Source organism: Hippopotamus amphibius, chromosome 5 (genome assembly GCF_030028045.1).
Source record: "Hippopotamus amphibius kiboko isolate mHipAmp2 chromosome 5, mHipAmp2.hap2, whole genome shotgun sequence".
Lineage (NCBI taxonomy): Eukaryota > Metazoa > Chordata > Mammalia > Artiodactyla > Hippopotamidae > Hippopotamus > Hippopotamus amphibius.
The window spans coordinates 136,875,860-136,893,296 of NC_080190.1; the positions used below are offsets into that span (position 1 = coordinate 136,875,860).

At 33.5% G+C, this 17,437-nt stretch overlaps 1 protein-coding gene across 11 annotated transcripts in view; it reads left to right on the forward strand.

Moving 5' to 3' along the window:
- Positions 1-17,437, forward strand: part of VPS13B (vacuolar protein sorting 13 homolog B) — a 773,631-nt gene that overhangs the window by 193,765 nt on the left and 562,429 nt on the right. Inside the window, exon 18 of one of the 11 annotated variants that reach the window (XM_057735664.1) lies at positions 8,128-8,380. The exons of the other annotated variants lie outside the window; for them this stretch is intronic. Coding sequence (XP_057591647.1) covers positions 8,128-8,243 — 116 coding nt within the window. The 3' untranslated portion in view covers positions 8,244-8,380. Of the gene's footprint in view, positions 1-8,127; positions 8,381-17,437 lie in introns of those variants that run through there. 11 annotated transcript variants of the gene reach the window in all.

Sequence of the window (17,437 nt, forward strand, 5' to 3'; positions counted from 1 at the left end):
AAAATTAAATTCCTAGGAATAAACTTGACCAAAGAGGAAAGATCTATACACTAAAAACCATGAAACATTTTTTTATTGTATTCAACAACCTTTTTTTGTTTTTAATTAATTAATTTTATTATTTTATTGGTTGTGTTGGGTCTTCGTTGCTTCCTGTGGGCTTTCTCTAGTTGCGGAGAGCGGGGACTCCTCTTTGTTGTGGTGCACACAGGATTCTGGTTGAGGTGGCTTCTCTTGTTGCAGAGCATGGGCTTTAGGCGCTTGGGCTTTAGTAGTTGCAGCACTCAGGCTCAGTAGTTGTGGCACCTGGGCTTAGTTGCTCTGCAGCACATGGGATCGTCCCAGACCAGGTCTCAAACCCATGTCCCCTGTGTTGGCAGGTGGATTCTTAACCACTGTGCCACCAGGGAAGCCCAAAACCATGAAACATTGATAAAGGAAATTGAAGATGATTCAAAGCAATTGAAAGATATCCGCTGCTCTGGGATTAGAAGAATTAATATTGTAAAAATGGCCATAGTATCCAAAGCAATCTACAGATATAATGCAGTCCCTATCAAAATACCCATGATATTTTTCACAGTGCTAGAACAAATAATCCTGAAATTTACATGGTACCACAGGAGACCCAGAATTGCCAAAGCAATCCTGAGGAAAAAGAACAAAGCTAGAGGCATAACTCTTCCAGACTTCACACTGTACTACAAAGCTACAGTAATCAAAACAGCATGGTATAGCTGAAACAGACATAGAGATCAGTGGAACAGAGTAGAGAGCCCAGAATAGACTCATGTACCTAAGGTCAATTTATCTACAACAAAGGAGGCAGGAATATACAATGGAGAAAAGATGGTTTCTTAAACAAGCAGTGCTGGGAAAGCTGGACAGCTACATGTAAATCAGTGAAATTAGAACACTCCTTCACACCATATACAAATATAAACTCAAAATGATTTAAAGACCTCAATATAAGACATGACACCATAAAACATCTAGAGGAGACAATGATGAAATAGTCTTTGACTAAACTGTAGCAGTATGTTTTTAAATCAGTCTCCCAAGGCAAAAGAAAGAAAAGCAAAAAGAAACAAATGGGACCTAATTAAACTCAAATGCTTTTGCACAGGAAAAGAAACCATAAACAAAACAAAAAAACAACCTATGGAATGGGAGAAAATGTTTGCAAATATTGATTCTGACAGCAGTTTATTACCCAAAATATATAAACAACTCATACAGCTCAGTATCAAAAAAACAAACAACCCAATTAAAAAATTGGTGGAAGACCTGAATAGACATTTCTTTTTTTTTTTCTTTCAGATTTCCTCTCTCTCTCTCTTTTTTTATAAGTTTATTTATTTATTTATTGGCTGTGTTGGGTGTTTGTTGCTTCATGTGTGCTTTCTCTAGATGTGGTGAGCGGGGGCTACTCTTCATTGTGGTGCACGGGCTTTTCATTGCAATGGCTTCTGTTGTTGCAGAGCATTGGCTCTAGGCATGTGGGCTTCAGTAGTTGTGACATGTGGGCTCAGTAGTTGTGGCTCACGGGCTCTAAAGCGCAGGCTCAGTAGTTGTGGCACATGGGCTTAGTTGCCCTGCAGCATGTGGAATCTTCCCAGACCAGGGATAGAACCTGTGTCTCCTGCATTGGCAGGTGGATTCTTAACCACTGCGCCACCAGGAAAGTCCCTAAATAGACATTTCTGGAAAGAAGCTATATAGGCCAGAAGGCATATGAAAAGATGCTCAAAATCACTAAATATTAGAGAAATGCAGATCAAATCCACAGTGAGGTATTACCTCACACAGGCCAGAATGGCCATCGTCAAGAAACCTACGAATATTAAATACTGGAGAGGGTGTGGAAAAAAGGAAACGCTCCAACAGTGTTGGTGGGGATGTAAGTTGGTGGAGCAACTATGGAAAACAGTGTGGAGTTTCTTAAAAAACTAACAGTAGAGCTACCATATGATCCAGTAATCCCACTCCTGAAGAAATGAAAACTCTAATTCGAAAAGATACATGCATTCCAGTGTTCATAGCAGCACTATTTATAACCTCCAAGACATGAAAACAACCCAAGTGCACATCAACAGATGATTGGCCTAAGAACGTGTGCGCGCACACACACACACAGAAATATTACTCAGCCATAAAAAAGAATGAAATAATGCCATTTGCAGCAACATGGATGGACCTAGAGAATATTGTACTTAGTAAAGTAGGGCAGACGTAGAAGGACAGATACTGTATGATAACATTAATGTGAAGAATCTAAAAAGTAATGCAGATGAATATATATACAAAACAGAAATAGAGTCACAGACAGAAAACAAACTTATGGTTACTAAAGGGAAGAGGGAAGGAGGGATAAATTAGGAGCATTGGGGAAATAAAACCCCACATTTGTAGGTTTGCATTGGGTATGTGTATGTGTTTCAGTGAGATCATGCATGTTCTGGAACCTGCCCTTTTCACTTAATACCATGTTACGGTTATTTTTTCAGCATTTAGTACTGATATAACTTTTATTAAATATCTGCATGCTAGTTTATAATATAGGAGTACTATTATTTATTTAGTCGTTGCCCTCTTGATGAACATATTAGGTTGTTTCCTCCCTTTTCCACTGCTTGTGGCGGTGCAACATAACTTTGTGTATAAAATCTCTACGGTTTTGATTTTTTTCTATGAGATCTAAAATTTGAGATTGTAGGTCAAAGAGAATGTGAATTTCAGCTTGATGAATGTTCTTTTAAAGATATATAACAGTTTACATACCTTTTTATTGCAAAAATAGGTTGTAGAATATGGGAATTACTATAAAACATGGAATGAAATAAAAATCATCCATAAATGTGTCGCCAAAACGTAATCAATGTGATAAATCATAGCATAATTTTCCAACTATTTTTTCTCATTACCTACTTTTTCTAATTCATTCTATCAACTGTGGTATAAGCAGCTAAAGTTTATTTTTCCCTCATGAGGAAGATTTTGCAGTTATTTCAAGTTCCTAATTTATAAGTAATCTTTTTTTTAAAAAAAAAGCCCTTTAGTTTTTTTTAAAGAATTTTTGAGATATAATTGACATACAGTGAAGTGCATATATTTAAAGTATACAATTTGATATTTTTTTCTTATTAGTAATGTATATATAGCAATCCCAATCTCGCAATTCATCCTACCCCAAGCCCCCCTCCCCCCCCAGTTTCCCCACTTGGTGTCCATATGTTTGTTCTCTACATCTGTGTCTCTATTTCTGCCTTGCAGACTGGTTGATCTGTACCATTTTTCTATATTCCACATATATGCATTACTATACGATATTTGTTTTTCACTTTCTGATTGACTTCACTCTGTATGACAGTCTGTAGGCCCACCCATGTCTCCACAAATGTCCCAGTTTTGTTTCTTTTTACGGCCAAGTAATATTCCATTGTATATATGTACCACATCTTCTTTATCCATTCATCTGTTGATGGACATTTAGGTTGCTTCCATGACCTGGCCATTGTAAATAGTGCTGCAGTGAATATTGGGGTGCATATGTCTTTTTGAATTATGGTTTTCTCTGGGTATATGCCCAGTGGTGGGATTGCTGGGTCATATGGTAATTCTATTTTTAGTTTTTCAAGGAACCTCCATATGCCCTTCAGTTTTAAGTGTAGACTTGTCTTTGTTTTTCCTGCTGCTTTTACTTAGAACAGCTGAAAACGTCTAATAAATTTCATAATACAATCTAGAAATTACAACAGTCAAGAGAAAGGAAAAATAGTTCTGAATTAGGTCAAAAAGCTTGATTTCTGGATGTGGCTTGTACCTGATAAGTCATGGAGTTTTGGTTAATTGACCTCTCAGAACCTCCGTTTCTTCCATTATTTCCAAGTGTTGAAAATAATGACTAAGTATTTTGAGAGAATTATTTACTTGCAAGTGAAGAAAAAGAAGCCAAAGATATCAAATAATTTGTTGATAAATGGTCTTACTGTATGTGTTAGGACCAGAAATAATTTCAGAGTTTTTCAGACTCAGTAATAAGGAGTTTCTTTATATTCCCTTGCAAGTCATTCATGATCACCTCTATAGGCAGGTTCTTTTTCTGATTTCTGTCACCATCAGTTAGCTTTGCCTGTTTTTGAAGTTCCATATGTAAATGGAATCATATAGTTTATATTCTTTTGTATCTGATTTCTCTCTCTCAATGGTATGTTTGTAATTCATCCATTTGTAGCAGTATTCTATGTAGCTATGGTATGTAATATTATGCAGTGCTTTTTAATATTAGTCATGTATTAAAATAGGTAAGATAGGTCGAGTGGTTCTAAGTAAAAAGTAATTTACAGACCAATATGTATAGCATCAAGCCACATTTATTTTTAAGAAATTAGTGTATGTATTTATGTGTATGTGTGCATGCAAGGGTGCATATGTGTATATTACTGATGGGTGGATAATTAATAGGTTAGGTAGGTAGGTAGGGTGTTTGATAATTTGTGTGGAAAAAGTTTTGTACATGTAAAACAAATGCCAGTTGTTACCTCTTGGGAAAGTGTAGGGCATGGGTGAGATGGAGGATGGCGTATGTTAGGCCACTTCTTTATAAACTTAAAAAAGCCGTGTAACTATGGGAGAGTTTTGCCTTTTCATGTTTTTGTTTTTTAAAGTAGTTTTTAAATGAGGAAAGGGTAAAACATCACCCTATCAATTAAATAAAAACTTGAAAAATTCCCATTTTCCCCTGTTCTCCTCTTTATTTCATTCTAGTATCTCCTGAAAATTCTAATTTTAGGGGGTAACATTTCCTTTGATTTAGCTCTTAGAAGTATAGGCATTGCTCTTAAACTCCCATAAACAAGACTATTATGCCCTTTATGATTTTTCTTGTGTGTTGTCTGTGCATGTGTTTGTACGTGTATAGATAGCTGGCTATTTGTCTAGTATAATTAACCCTGCTTCCCCTGATTTCTTTAAGAGATCTCTTAAAAGTTTTAGTATTTACTAAGTATAGTACTTTTAAACAGGTGAGATATGATTCATTTAGGTAAAAGACAAACTTTTCAATATTTGGTAGTGAATATTTTAAACTCTTAAAGATTGATCATTTTTGGTGACTGAGGTAAACTTTCAGTGTTTATATTTGGGTGTTTAAAAATATAAACAGAAGTTGAATTAGTTTTGGGTATAGATTTCACCTTTAAGGAGTCAGTGAAACCAGGTTGAAATAAATGAAATGTATATCATACCTTGCTATCTCTTAGTCACTCTAGTTTATAATCAAGTCCATACATGTTAATGTCATTAATAAATAACAAAATTATGAAGTAAAATATTAGCTCTTTAACAGATTGATTGCTAGCAAAAGAGGAATTTTTAAAAATTTTTAATTTTTATTTTATATTGGAGTATAGTTGATTTACTGTGTTGTGTTAGTTTCATTTGTACAGTAAAGTGATTCAGTTACACATATACATATATCCATCCTTTTTCAGATTTTTTTAAAGCAATTTTATTACTGAGGTAGCCAGTATCCAAAGATGGCTATGAGCTATCCTTCTCAATATCATTCTGTAGGTTCATCCCCATGAGTTCAGGCCAGCCCTGTGATGACTGGCCTTTGACCAATAGATTGTGGCATAAGTGATACTGTAGACAGCTGATGCTAGGTAATAAGCTCTTCAGCCTATGCCTGTGTGTCACTTAAAATATTTTCTCTGGGTGAAGTCAGCTATCAGGCAAAAATTTCAAGGTCCCTGAGCCTGTCATGTTGTGAGGAAGCCCAAGCTAGTCAACTAGAGGCGCTAATGTAGGGGAAGAGAAAGAGATGCTTGCCTGACCCCCAGCTGTTTCAGTTGTTTCGACTGAGGGATCTGACATGTGAGTGATGAAACCATCTGGATCACAAGCTCAGTAGAGACTTCAAATGATTCCAGCCCAGCCACGATCTGACTTCAGCTGCATGAGAGAGACTTAGGCGAGATCCACCCAGATAAGTCCAGAAAATCCACAGAACTGTAAGAGATAAAAATAGATTGTTGTTTTAAGCCACGAAGTTTTGGAATAGTTCCACAGCAATAAATAACTGGAGCAGATACTGTTAACTAAAATTTGTTTTAAATGTATTTTATTGTGGACATTAATAGCCAAGATATTTTACTCACCCTCATCATATGACACTTTTCTTGATGACAGTATTTTGGGCCTAAAGGTACTGATGTAAATGTTTGAGACAGAATTGCTGAAAAAGAATTATTGTGAGGTTCAGAACCAAAACTCGGCTGGATCTAGCCTGGAGCATTTAAGGCTACTCGGAAGCTTTAAAGAGCTATGAATCACACCTCAGGGACCCATCAGTAGTATTGGGATCCAAGTTGAATTCCAAAAGTATTTCCTATTTATAGTTTCAGAGAAGAATAAGACATGAGATAATTTACTTTAAGGCAATCTAATTAAATAATTATAAGCCTTTCACTCCTTCCCCTCATTTACTTTCTTTTTTCCTACTTTATTCATTTTTTAAAACATTATTACTTTTTATTGAAATATATTTGACGTATGTATAAGTTTAAGCTGTACAACATATTAGATTGATACATTTATATATTGCAATATGATTGCCATTGTGGTGTTAGCTAGTACCTCTATCACGAATTCACAAAAACAGACAGTAAAATTGTAGTTACTAGGGGTTGGGAGTGGGGCAGTGGGAGAGATGCTGTTTAAGGGTACAAACTAGAAACTAGTAGACATGTAAGTCTTGGAGACCAAATGTACAGTATATGGTTATAGATGACAATATTGTATTGTAAAAACTGAACTTACTGAGAGAGTAGATCTTATTTCCATCAGGCCCAGTGTTTTATATGTGTATAGAAATACCTGTCAGCCTCCAGCCAGCCTGACCTATAAAACCAGGGCAGTTTTCAAGCTTTTGCTGCTGCTGTTGTTTTTCCTTCCGGTTTTATTGAGGATGACTTTTTTTTTTGACATACAGCACAGCATGTTTAAGGTGTAGAGCACAATGATTTGACTTACATACATCATGGAACGATTGCCACAATAAGTTTAGTGAACATTCATCATCTCATATAGATACAAGATAAAAGAAAAAATTCTTTCGTGATGAGAACTCTTACCTCTTTTCCTACATTAGATCCTACTTTTGTGGCTTAACTAAAGTAGGATAGTACTTAATAAAGTTAGGTTTCCTGTTGAAGGGTGGATTTGTATCAGACTAATGTAGTTTTTAAGTACTTTTGTACTTTCCAGATATAAGAAAACATGAATCCCCTCATGTCAGAGACTACTAGTGCTCCTTGATTACTAACTCTTTGACCTCAAGTTCACTGAAGATTAGTATATTAGGCATAATGCATTCAAGCTCATTTTCTAAGTTGTCTTTCATGTTTTGTCAACTGCCAGGTGGACTTTGAGCATTTTGGGGGAAATGTGGTTAAAGTAGTCATAATTATCAACTGCTTGAAGTGCTTACTTGGTATTTTAAAGAATATTAATAAGGTCACATTTAATTTTGTTGGGAGCTTTCACATGATTGCAAAATGAAAATGTTTTATATTTTCATTTATTTCCCCTGCCATTTGTAGGTTGAGGTACCTTTATATCATATTTGAGAAGTAAATATTTGTTTACAGTCTAATATTAATATAGCATGTAGCTTTTTATAGTTAAATGTCATATGTAATGTTGGACACAAATAATTTATATTGGCAAGTGCATCTTAAATGTGCATGAATTGAAACATAGAATTATAAGTATAATAAAATGTAATATAGAACTGATAAGTGTTTTAAGATATACTTATTAAGATTTGTAAATATTATAGCCAAAGCATTCAATTGCAATAACTTCCAAAAACCGAAATGAATTTGAAAACCATTTCACATTTTGCATTTAATAAACTCATTTATAGATTATTGCTTATGTTTAAAACTGAAAAACAAATTCCACTTTTCTGCAGCCTTTCTAACAAAAACTTAATAAGTAGGCATATCTTTAAAAATGACACAATCCACCAGTTATTTGGTAAGACTAGCATAATCATAAATTTCCTATCCATGCTTTTTCCAAAAATACTAACCCATATTGTTCTCCCTGGACCTGTTGTAGGGATGACTAATCCAACTGCTGAGGTTTCCCTTTATGTGTTTGATGGAACACTTGGCTTGCTGGACTACAGCTGTGTGTTTATGTGCAGTGCACACCTGCAGGGGCCTGACAAATAGCTGTAGTATGCAGAGGATACAAAATTACCCTGGCAGTGCTGCAAATAAGGAAGTTTCTGTTTTGAAGTCCATATGTGTGTGTGCTTGAGATGCCAGCTGGTGTATTTATGCTGCATTCACAGATGTAAAACTGCCAACTGATTTTATACCAAATAAAGTTTAATCTTTTTATACGTACTTTGTGTCAAAGTTATGAAGTGGTACATAAGAATGTTCTCACTACTTAGGTCTTTTAAAATAAAAAGTGCTATTAAAAATATGAACTTGTGACATGATTAGGAAAAAGGATAGTGACATAGATGATATATCTTTGTGTGGAAGAATGTTACTATTGCTGTATCACTATATACATAAATAAGGCTTAATTTATTATAATAATTGTATATATCCTCTTTTGTGGCTGGAGTCAGTCAGGTCTGTGTTTAATGCAATTTATGAATACTGAAATGTGAAAGCCAAGTTTATATGGTTACTTGAAGTCTTTGGCCTTTCTATTTTTTCAGTATCCTTAATTTTAACAAGTTGAAATGATTGTGTATTTTGGGTGGCATTTTTACCAATGTATTTACATTTTTTTCTGAAAGAAATACCAGTATTTACAGGGATAATATTTTCCAACTCTATGGAAATTTAAACACCATAAAAATAGTGGAAAAGCCATTTATTCAAAAGAATCTTTGAGAGAGGCTTTTTTTAAAAAACATGTCTGCTCTAACCAAATGAAGAAATCAGTTTTTTTAAATATGTCCACCCTAAAGAAAAATAATGATTTAATAGTTGGATAATTGATCTTCAAATTAATATTTGCAAATTAACCTTCTCATATCTGTTATTTAACTGCAGAGTTATTTTAGAGTTGGAATTCTTTTTGATTAGTGTTTACTAGAGTCATTTTCTCTCAGAACTCTCATAGCTTATCAGCTAATGAATTTTTCAACTTATAGTTTCTAGTATTAATGTGCTTTTTTTTACTTGAACCATTTTCAAAAGTATTGATTTTTATTATATTTGAAGTATGTCTACAAACTAAGAATTTTTAGGTATTGCACAAAAACTGGTTATCTGAATGGTTATATTTTTTTTTGTTTTGCTTATGATTTAGGAATAGTTCTTATCTTGTATGTGACCCGTACTGGCTTATAACTATTTATAAGTGGAGAGAAGGAGTTTTAGTGCTTATCCAAAGTCATATTAATTTTAATTAGATAAAAGTGATGATGCTGTAAAAATATGTTAGCCCATAATCTTCTATCCAGTTTTGCATTTGAAACATGCTAAATGTGTGTTTTACATATGTACATCAAAATATATTAATTGATTCTTTGTGCACTGGTATAATTTATGCTTGTTTTGACCTTGTGTTTATAGAACTGCTTTATTGTTTCATATTTGATTATGTTGGGCTGGCCAAAAGGTTCATTCAGGTTTTTCTGTAACATCTTACGATAACTTGAATGAACTTTTTGGCCAGCCCAATATTTGCGCTCATGTTTTGTATGCCTTTATAATTATCCATTATTCATTGTTATTGATATCATCAAACTCATAAATATTTTAACTAACGCCTCTTTTTATTTAAGTAACATCTTAGTAGGCATGATTTCTTTTTCTTCAATAGTAGGCATTATTTTGTCATAAAAGAACATGCATTTGCTATTATTTCTAGCATAATTTTACTTGAACCTTGAATTTCAGGAAATATGACAAGGGTCTGAACTTTTTGCATTATTCCTCATCCTTAAAAGCATGAATTTTGATTGAATCAGGCTTCTGAATTCATGAAGACAGCACGAATTGGGAAAAGTTTTTATATAATGAGACATAAAGGTGGAATAGAAATCGCATCTTCTAATGGCTAACCTGAGGGATAGAATGATTCTGACATAATGTACAATTAATCACACATCAGAAGTCTATCAAGAGACCAGGAGATTCTGAAAGGGAAAAAAAAAAGGGGAGGGGGGACAGAAAGGCAATATAATATAGTTGAATGAGCTGTTGATCAGGAGACAGACAGTCCCTAGCTTTGTTACTCACAGTTATGTGACATGAGGCTAGTTTCTTGGAATTTTAGTTTAGTCTTTCTGCCAGAGAAAGGGAATAGTAATTCTGGTTTAATAAAGTTGATGTGAGTATTAATGAGGTAATAGATGTAAATCTCTTCCTAGGCTTAGGGTGTGGAGCATGTAGTAGGTATTCAGTAAATGTTTACCATTTTTTTAATAGAAGTAGTAGCAATTTGAAATAACTTAATTACATAGGAAATAAGAGATTTATGTAAAATTAACTCAGAAAGGGATAGAAACAGGAAGGGTTGTTGCTTTATATTTTTTCTTAATATTTTAAAGAAAGGACGAAACCTCGTTTGTATAGCTAAAAGACAGAACCTTTTATTACTCATTTAAAAGATTATGTTCCATACATCATTTGGTTATTTAGTGCCAGGGCCAGCTTCTTTTAGTAGGGTATCACTTCAAACACTGCTGCCGCCACTGCAGGTTGCAAGCACATGATTGAAGGCTTCTAGTTCTCAGCTCATGCCCAGATGTCTTTCAATAACTATAGCCAGTAATTTCTTCAAATTGCTCACTTTATCAGCAGCACATGTCATCAATCCTGAAGTGGTCACTCAAGTCAAACTGCAGAATCTTTAGCTTACAGACGCAGCTGCAAACAGGTGAACAGGCAGAAAGTAATTTGTGCAGCTTGGTGGCTGTCAGACGAAAGACAGACAATCTGTGTTTAAAACAGATTGCAGGCCCTGTATGGGCCAGACAAAAGGGAATTCTCCAACTGCAAATAATTCCAAGGTTAACATATTTTCCTTTCTGCCATTAGGTGATTTGTTAAAATTGGAAACAATGAACATTATAAATCTACACAGAAACTGGAGACAAGATGAAAGAGAAAATCAGATCACTAAATAGGTTTACATTTGTCTTTCCAAAGAAATACAACTGGATTTCATATAAGCCATTTTCTCACAAATTAAGCTACATTATACAATAATTATTTGAAACTTACAAGATTATAAATTTTTCAAGTTGCATTGAGTTACTGATAGTAAAAAATAATGAAATCTGAACCAGTACAGTTTTTATAATAAACATTTTGGTTTCTAGCGTTGTTAATTTGTGAATGTTAGAATTTGCTCTTTTAAAATGTTAATGTTTCCCTTGAAACTTTCTTAATGTACCTTTTTAAAGTAGCATATTGCAGATATATCACACTTTTCAGCAGATAAGGATCTATTATGGTTACAGAACAAAAATTCTCATAGAGAAAAAAAATTCAAGGAGTTAAGCATTTTCAAAAGTTATCCTCACATTTTATTTTCCTGGAAATTACTGGAACATGACTGTGAAAGATCTGAATCTATCTGTAAGACAGCTGCGTTTTAGAATATTGTTCCACAATAGTATTAAGTATTCATCATTTTGTCTATGTATCTCAAAATTGATAAACTAAGTTGTGAGATCCTAAATCAGCAGCACATCACTCACCAGTATTAGTTCCTGTGAGTGCTCACTCACTAAATAGGAAGAAGGACTATATTACATTAGTTTAATGAGTAGTTCATCATAGAAAACTGCTGAAGATACTATCACACAGGCATCTTTATATGTTTAAAATATACATGTGGGCCATGGTGCGTGCCTTGCATGTGTGTGTGTGTGGCACATAAGAAGTAAAAGATCAGTCCATCTTTGTTATGTATCAGAGCTCATGTCTGTGATGTTCAGAATAACTATAAATGAATGTTAACTGATCTGTTCTCCCTTATTCTCTCTTTTGGTTGTGTTTTCTCTCTTGTTTCACAATCACTTTAGTGTTGTAATTGTTTTTAATGGATAATGAACATTTGTAACATAGTGTTTAGGAATGTAATCTTCAGTGTCAAACTGGATTCAAACTCCAGTTTGGTCATATTGTGTGACTTTCGGCTAGTTACTTAACCTCTTAAATACTCAGTTTTTCAGTGATGATAGTACTGTTTGTCTAACTCATGTTCTTTTTGTGGTATTTCAGAAAAAATATAAAGTATTGTGCATGGTGTCTTGCACATATTTAAAGGTTCAATAAACCTTAACTATTTTCTACTACAATTTAAACATCTTGAGGAGAGGGTGTGTGTTTTTCTTGCTCTTAGTTGCTTCCTAAGCGTTTGCCACCTTGCCTTGAACACTAAGAACTCAGTAACTAATCAGAATGAATTTATTATTGGTTCTGTAAATTTCAAAGTCTACTTTGTCAATTTTTAGTGATAACAGTCCTTCCTTGCCAAGTACCTTGACTTTAGAAATTACAATTCTGATTTATTTTTTGAGTATAGACAAAATGAAGGGATATGTGTATTTTAGTTTTTCTTATTTCAATTTACCTAAGACTGTTAACTTTTTATTTATTTTTATTGACACATAATTGATGTACAGTATTATATGTTACAGGCATACAATGTAGTGATTCACAATTTTAAAAGGTTATACTTATAGTTATTATAAAATATTGTCTATGTCCCCTGTTGTCAGTATATCCTTGTAGCTTATTTTATACATAATAACTTGATTGCGGTTATTTTTGAAATATTATTGATTTTTTTCAGATTTATTTTGGTATAATTGACAAAATTGAAATATTTGGTGTATTGTGTATTTGATAGTCAGGATGATTTGATATACATATACCTTATAAAAGGATGAACACATCCATCACGCATGTTTACACACACACACACACACACACACATATTTGATGAGGACATTCAAATTCTACTCTTTTAGCAAATTTCAGTTATTCAATACAGTGTTATCAACTGTAGTTACCATTTTATACATTAGATCCTCAGATTTTATCCATCTTATGGCTGAAAGTTTGTAGCACTTTACAGACTATTTCTGCCACCCTTCATCCCCTGGCAGCCAATTTTTAATCTGTTTCTATGAGTTTGACTTTTATTTTTTTTTAAGATTCCATATGTAAGTGATGCTATGCAGTATTTTTTTTTTCTCTGTCTGGCTTATTTCACTGAATATAATTCCTTCAAAGTCCATTCGTGTTGTTGCAAACATCAGGATTTCCTCTTTTCTCATGGCTGAATAATAATTTCATTATTATTATTAATAATAATATATATATATGCATACACACACTTACATCTCTATATCCATTCATCATTTGATGGACACTTAGGTTATTTCCATGTCTTGACTACTGTGAATAATGCTTCAGTGAAGATGGGAATGCAGGGATCTCTTTGATTCAAATATATTGATTTTTAATGCCAGATTATTTTGTGAGTATAAGCCTCATGGTCTTTTAGGCCAAAAATTGATGGGTGCAAGAACTCAAATCTTAACTTTAGATCTTTCAGGTTTCTCATATCAAAACTTATTTGCCTCTAGAACAGTAGCTAGAGCTTCTAAAATATACTGTTTTTGCAGGCCAAACCAGACCTCTTACTTTGGAGGTCTCTGAGGGTGGGGCTTGGATCTTGAAAAAAAAAACTTTTTGTGTCAATCTAATGTGGATGCAGGGTTGAGAACAACTGTTCTAGAACAGAGATCGACAAAGTACAGTCCGCAGGCCAAATCTAGCCCACTGCCTATTTTTCACTGGCATACAGTGGTTATTTGTTTAGTTTTTGTCTGTGCCTTTATTGTACTACAATAACAGAGTTGAGTAAGTGCAACAGAGACCTTATTGCTCACAGAGCCTAAAATATTTACTATCGGCCCTTTAGAGAAAAAGTTTGCCAAAGCTTGCTTCAGAGTCAAGCCTGATTATCACAGCTTTGCCCGTTTCCTAGACTTCATGTTCATATTTGAGGTAATTTTTGAATTAGCCAAATTTTTGGTTGTCTTTTCATTTCTTGCCTAGTGGATTGTGAGCTATTGGAGGGAAGGCACCATATTTTATAGGCTTAATACGGGTAATTTTGCATAGTTAGATCTAAGTAAATGTTCATTAATTGATGTTAACTATTGGCCTTAGGTTATTGCATGAGGGTAACAGCAAGGGTCAGTGAGGAGCTTTTTTTTTTTTTTTTTTGCCTTGCACACTTACAATTCTTTTTTTTTTTTACTCGTTCATCTGTAATATTACAACATGTTAAAATAGATACGATAGTAGTTTACAATATTACCAAGCCATAATCTTACAGTTATGGCAAATCTCCTTTATTTTTTTCATTTCTCTAATTCCCTTCAATCTTCATTACTCTTTTTATCAGTTGTACTTGAGTTTTAGATGTATCTCAGCTATAAAAAAGCATATGACATTTTCATCAGTGTTACTCTTTTTAAAATCTGCCTTCACACATATTCAGCAAATTTGGGCAGTGACTAGGATATGTATGTCTTGAAAATATTGTGTGGTCTGGCAGATATGTGGATAATTCAATTTTAATAATAGTTTAGCCCTACTTCCAGGCCTTTAATGTGTCAAAATTAACTTAGCTTTTTAGTGCGGTTACAGTAATTTTTTAACTGTAAGTTGCTCAGGATGAAAAACAGACATGAAGACATCCCATACAGGCTTCTGCTTTATTCTGCTGGATTGATGTATTCAACTAGTTTTCAAGTTTTACTGCACAAACTTTGTTCAAGGATTGTGTCTCACCATTTGTATTGCAAATACAGTTCACATACATGTGTTATATGTTTATTAAGAAAGTAAGATCACCATCTTAAAAAGATTTTTTCATTTGGGTTGTTGAATTAAGTGAGTATGTTATTTAGGGCAGGAAAAAAATAATAAAGCACTCAGGCAGGTTGCTGACTGCAGTCCAAATGGCTGATCAGAGAGTCTTTATATGCATTGGTAATGTGTTGTGCAATATAAGCTGAAATATATTCCACAAGGGAGGAAAACGGAATAGGTTACATACGCTGTTCCTAAGTGCAATGAATGTAAAACTCCATTACTCACTTTAGGCAGGTGCTTTTTATATGAGGCTTTAAAGAAATATAAAACTGCTGGTGAAATGATTGGTTTGTACAGACACCACTTAGCTTCTAGTGCTTTGACCAGATAAAGAGGCTAAAAGTATTCTTGCAAACATTTCTTGAATGAGTCAGGGATTGAAGGTTAATATTCTCTTGGTGTAATAACCTGTCAGTATAACTATTATATAGTATATGAAATTTGTCTCTGACTTTCTTATGAAAAATTACTTTCAGGGACACAGGAATAATTTTCTAGTTTTTCTTTTTATCTAGTTAATGATAAAGAAATGCCACTTACCAAACTAATTTTTAAAGATACATGTGTGTATTTAAAAGTATTTTCAAAGAACTTAATATTTCGTTGTAGTTTTTAGTATTTGTTTTTTAAGAATTATAGAGTATTTTGTAGGCATCAAAATTTGATAACCGTTTGGAATGTAAAATAACTCTTTTTAGGACAACTCTACAACAAATTGATGAACATCATGAATGATTAAAAAGTGTATTAATTAGTCCGTAAAGATTTATAGTGATTCCACCTACACATACGAATGCCTACATTTCTCTTCCCTTCAACTGTTAGAACAAGCACCTGTTCTTCCATAAATGAATTTTCATAAACATGAAGTAAAAGGGAGGTAGAAAGGGTAATAAGTAGGTATTTTTCAAATTTCGTTTAGGTTTTAAATATGTGAGCCAGGGGGTTTTCTTTTTAAACTCACCCCACGTGGATGGATTGATTGATTTTTCTCTCCTCTCTTTCTGTGTATTATTGAAGTGAAATTCACGTAACATACAGTTAACAATTTTAAAGTGTACAATTCAGTGGTATTTAGTGTATTTACAACATGGTGAATCTTTTCATCATTCCCTAAAAACACCTTATACCCTTTAAGTAATCACTCCCCAATCTCACTTCTGCCTCATTCTCTAATAACCTCTAATATGCTTTCTGTTTCTATGAATTTGCCTATTCTGAACATACCATGTGAAAGGAATCATATAATATGTGATGTTTATCTAAGTTGTGTGTATAAATAGTTCAGTTTTATTGCTGCATCGTATTCCATGGTATGGATTTATCACAGTTTGTTTAACCATTTATCTGTTGAAGGACATGTCGGTTGTTTCCAGTTTTTTCCTTTCTCATCTGTACCTCATTGTTCTCTTTCTTGTCTTATTGCTCCAGATAGAGCTTCACCATTATGTTGAATGACAGCAGTGAGAGCTGACATCCTTGGCTTTGTACTAATCTTTGTGTGAAAGCATTCAGTTTTGCACCATTAAGTAGCTTTAGGTATTTTTGTAGATGTTCTTTCTCATGTTAAGGAAGTTCTTTGCTATTCCTATTTCCCTGAAAGTGTTTATCATGAGTGGGTGTTAAATTTTGTCAGATGCATTTTCTATATCAATAGATATTATTGTGATTTTTCCTCTTTAGCCTGTTATTATGATGGATTACATTGATCTTCCAATATTGAACTAAACATCCATTCCTGGAATAAATCCCACTTGGTCATGATTATTTATTTATATTTTATATTTATATTTATACACCCACAAACTCATTGCTGAATTCCATTTCTAATGTTTTGTTGAGTATTTTCACATGTATGTTAAAGAGGAATATTTGTGTATAGTATTCCTTTTTTTGGCAAAGTCTTTATTTTGGAATCAAGGTAATTCTAGCGTCATACAATGAAATAGGAAGTGTTTCCTCCTATTATTTGTTTTGGAAGAGATTGTTTAGAAACGATATTAATTCCTCTTCAGAGTTTTGATATAACTTTCCATCTATCCCTGGATTTATCTTTTGGGAATGTTTTTGGTTTTTCTTGACTTATTGATGCATATCATCAAGGTTGTCACATTCTGTGTGCAGAATTGTTTGTATTATTTTTTAATTAACCTTTTGATGTTTGCATTCTGTAGTGATATCCCGTTTCATTCCTGATATTGCAATTTGTGGTCCCTCTCTCTCTCTCTTTTTTTTCCTTTGTTAGCCTTGCTAAAGTTTTTCAATTTAAATTATTTCTATAAAGAACAGGTTAAACTTCATTGATTTCTGCTATCTTCATTATATCTTTCCTCTGATTGCCTTGGGTTTATCTTTCTCTTTTTCTTTGTTTTTGAGGTGAGAACCTAGATTATCAACTTCACAGACTTTCCCTTTATCCAGTGTGTACATTTAGTGCTATAAAATTTGCTCTCTGCACTGCTTTAGTTGTTTCACAAATTGTGATATGTTGT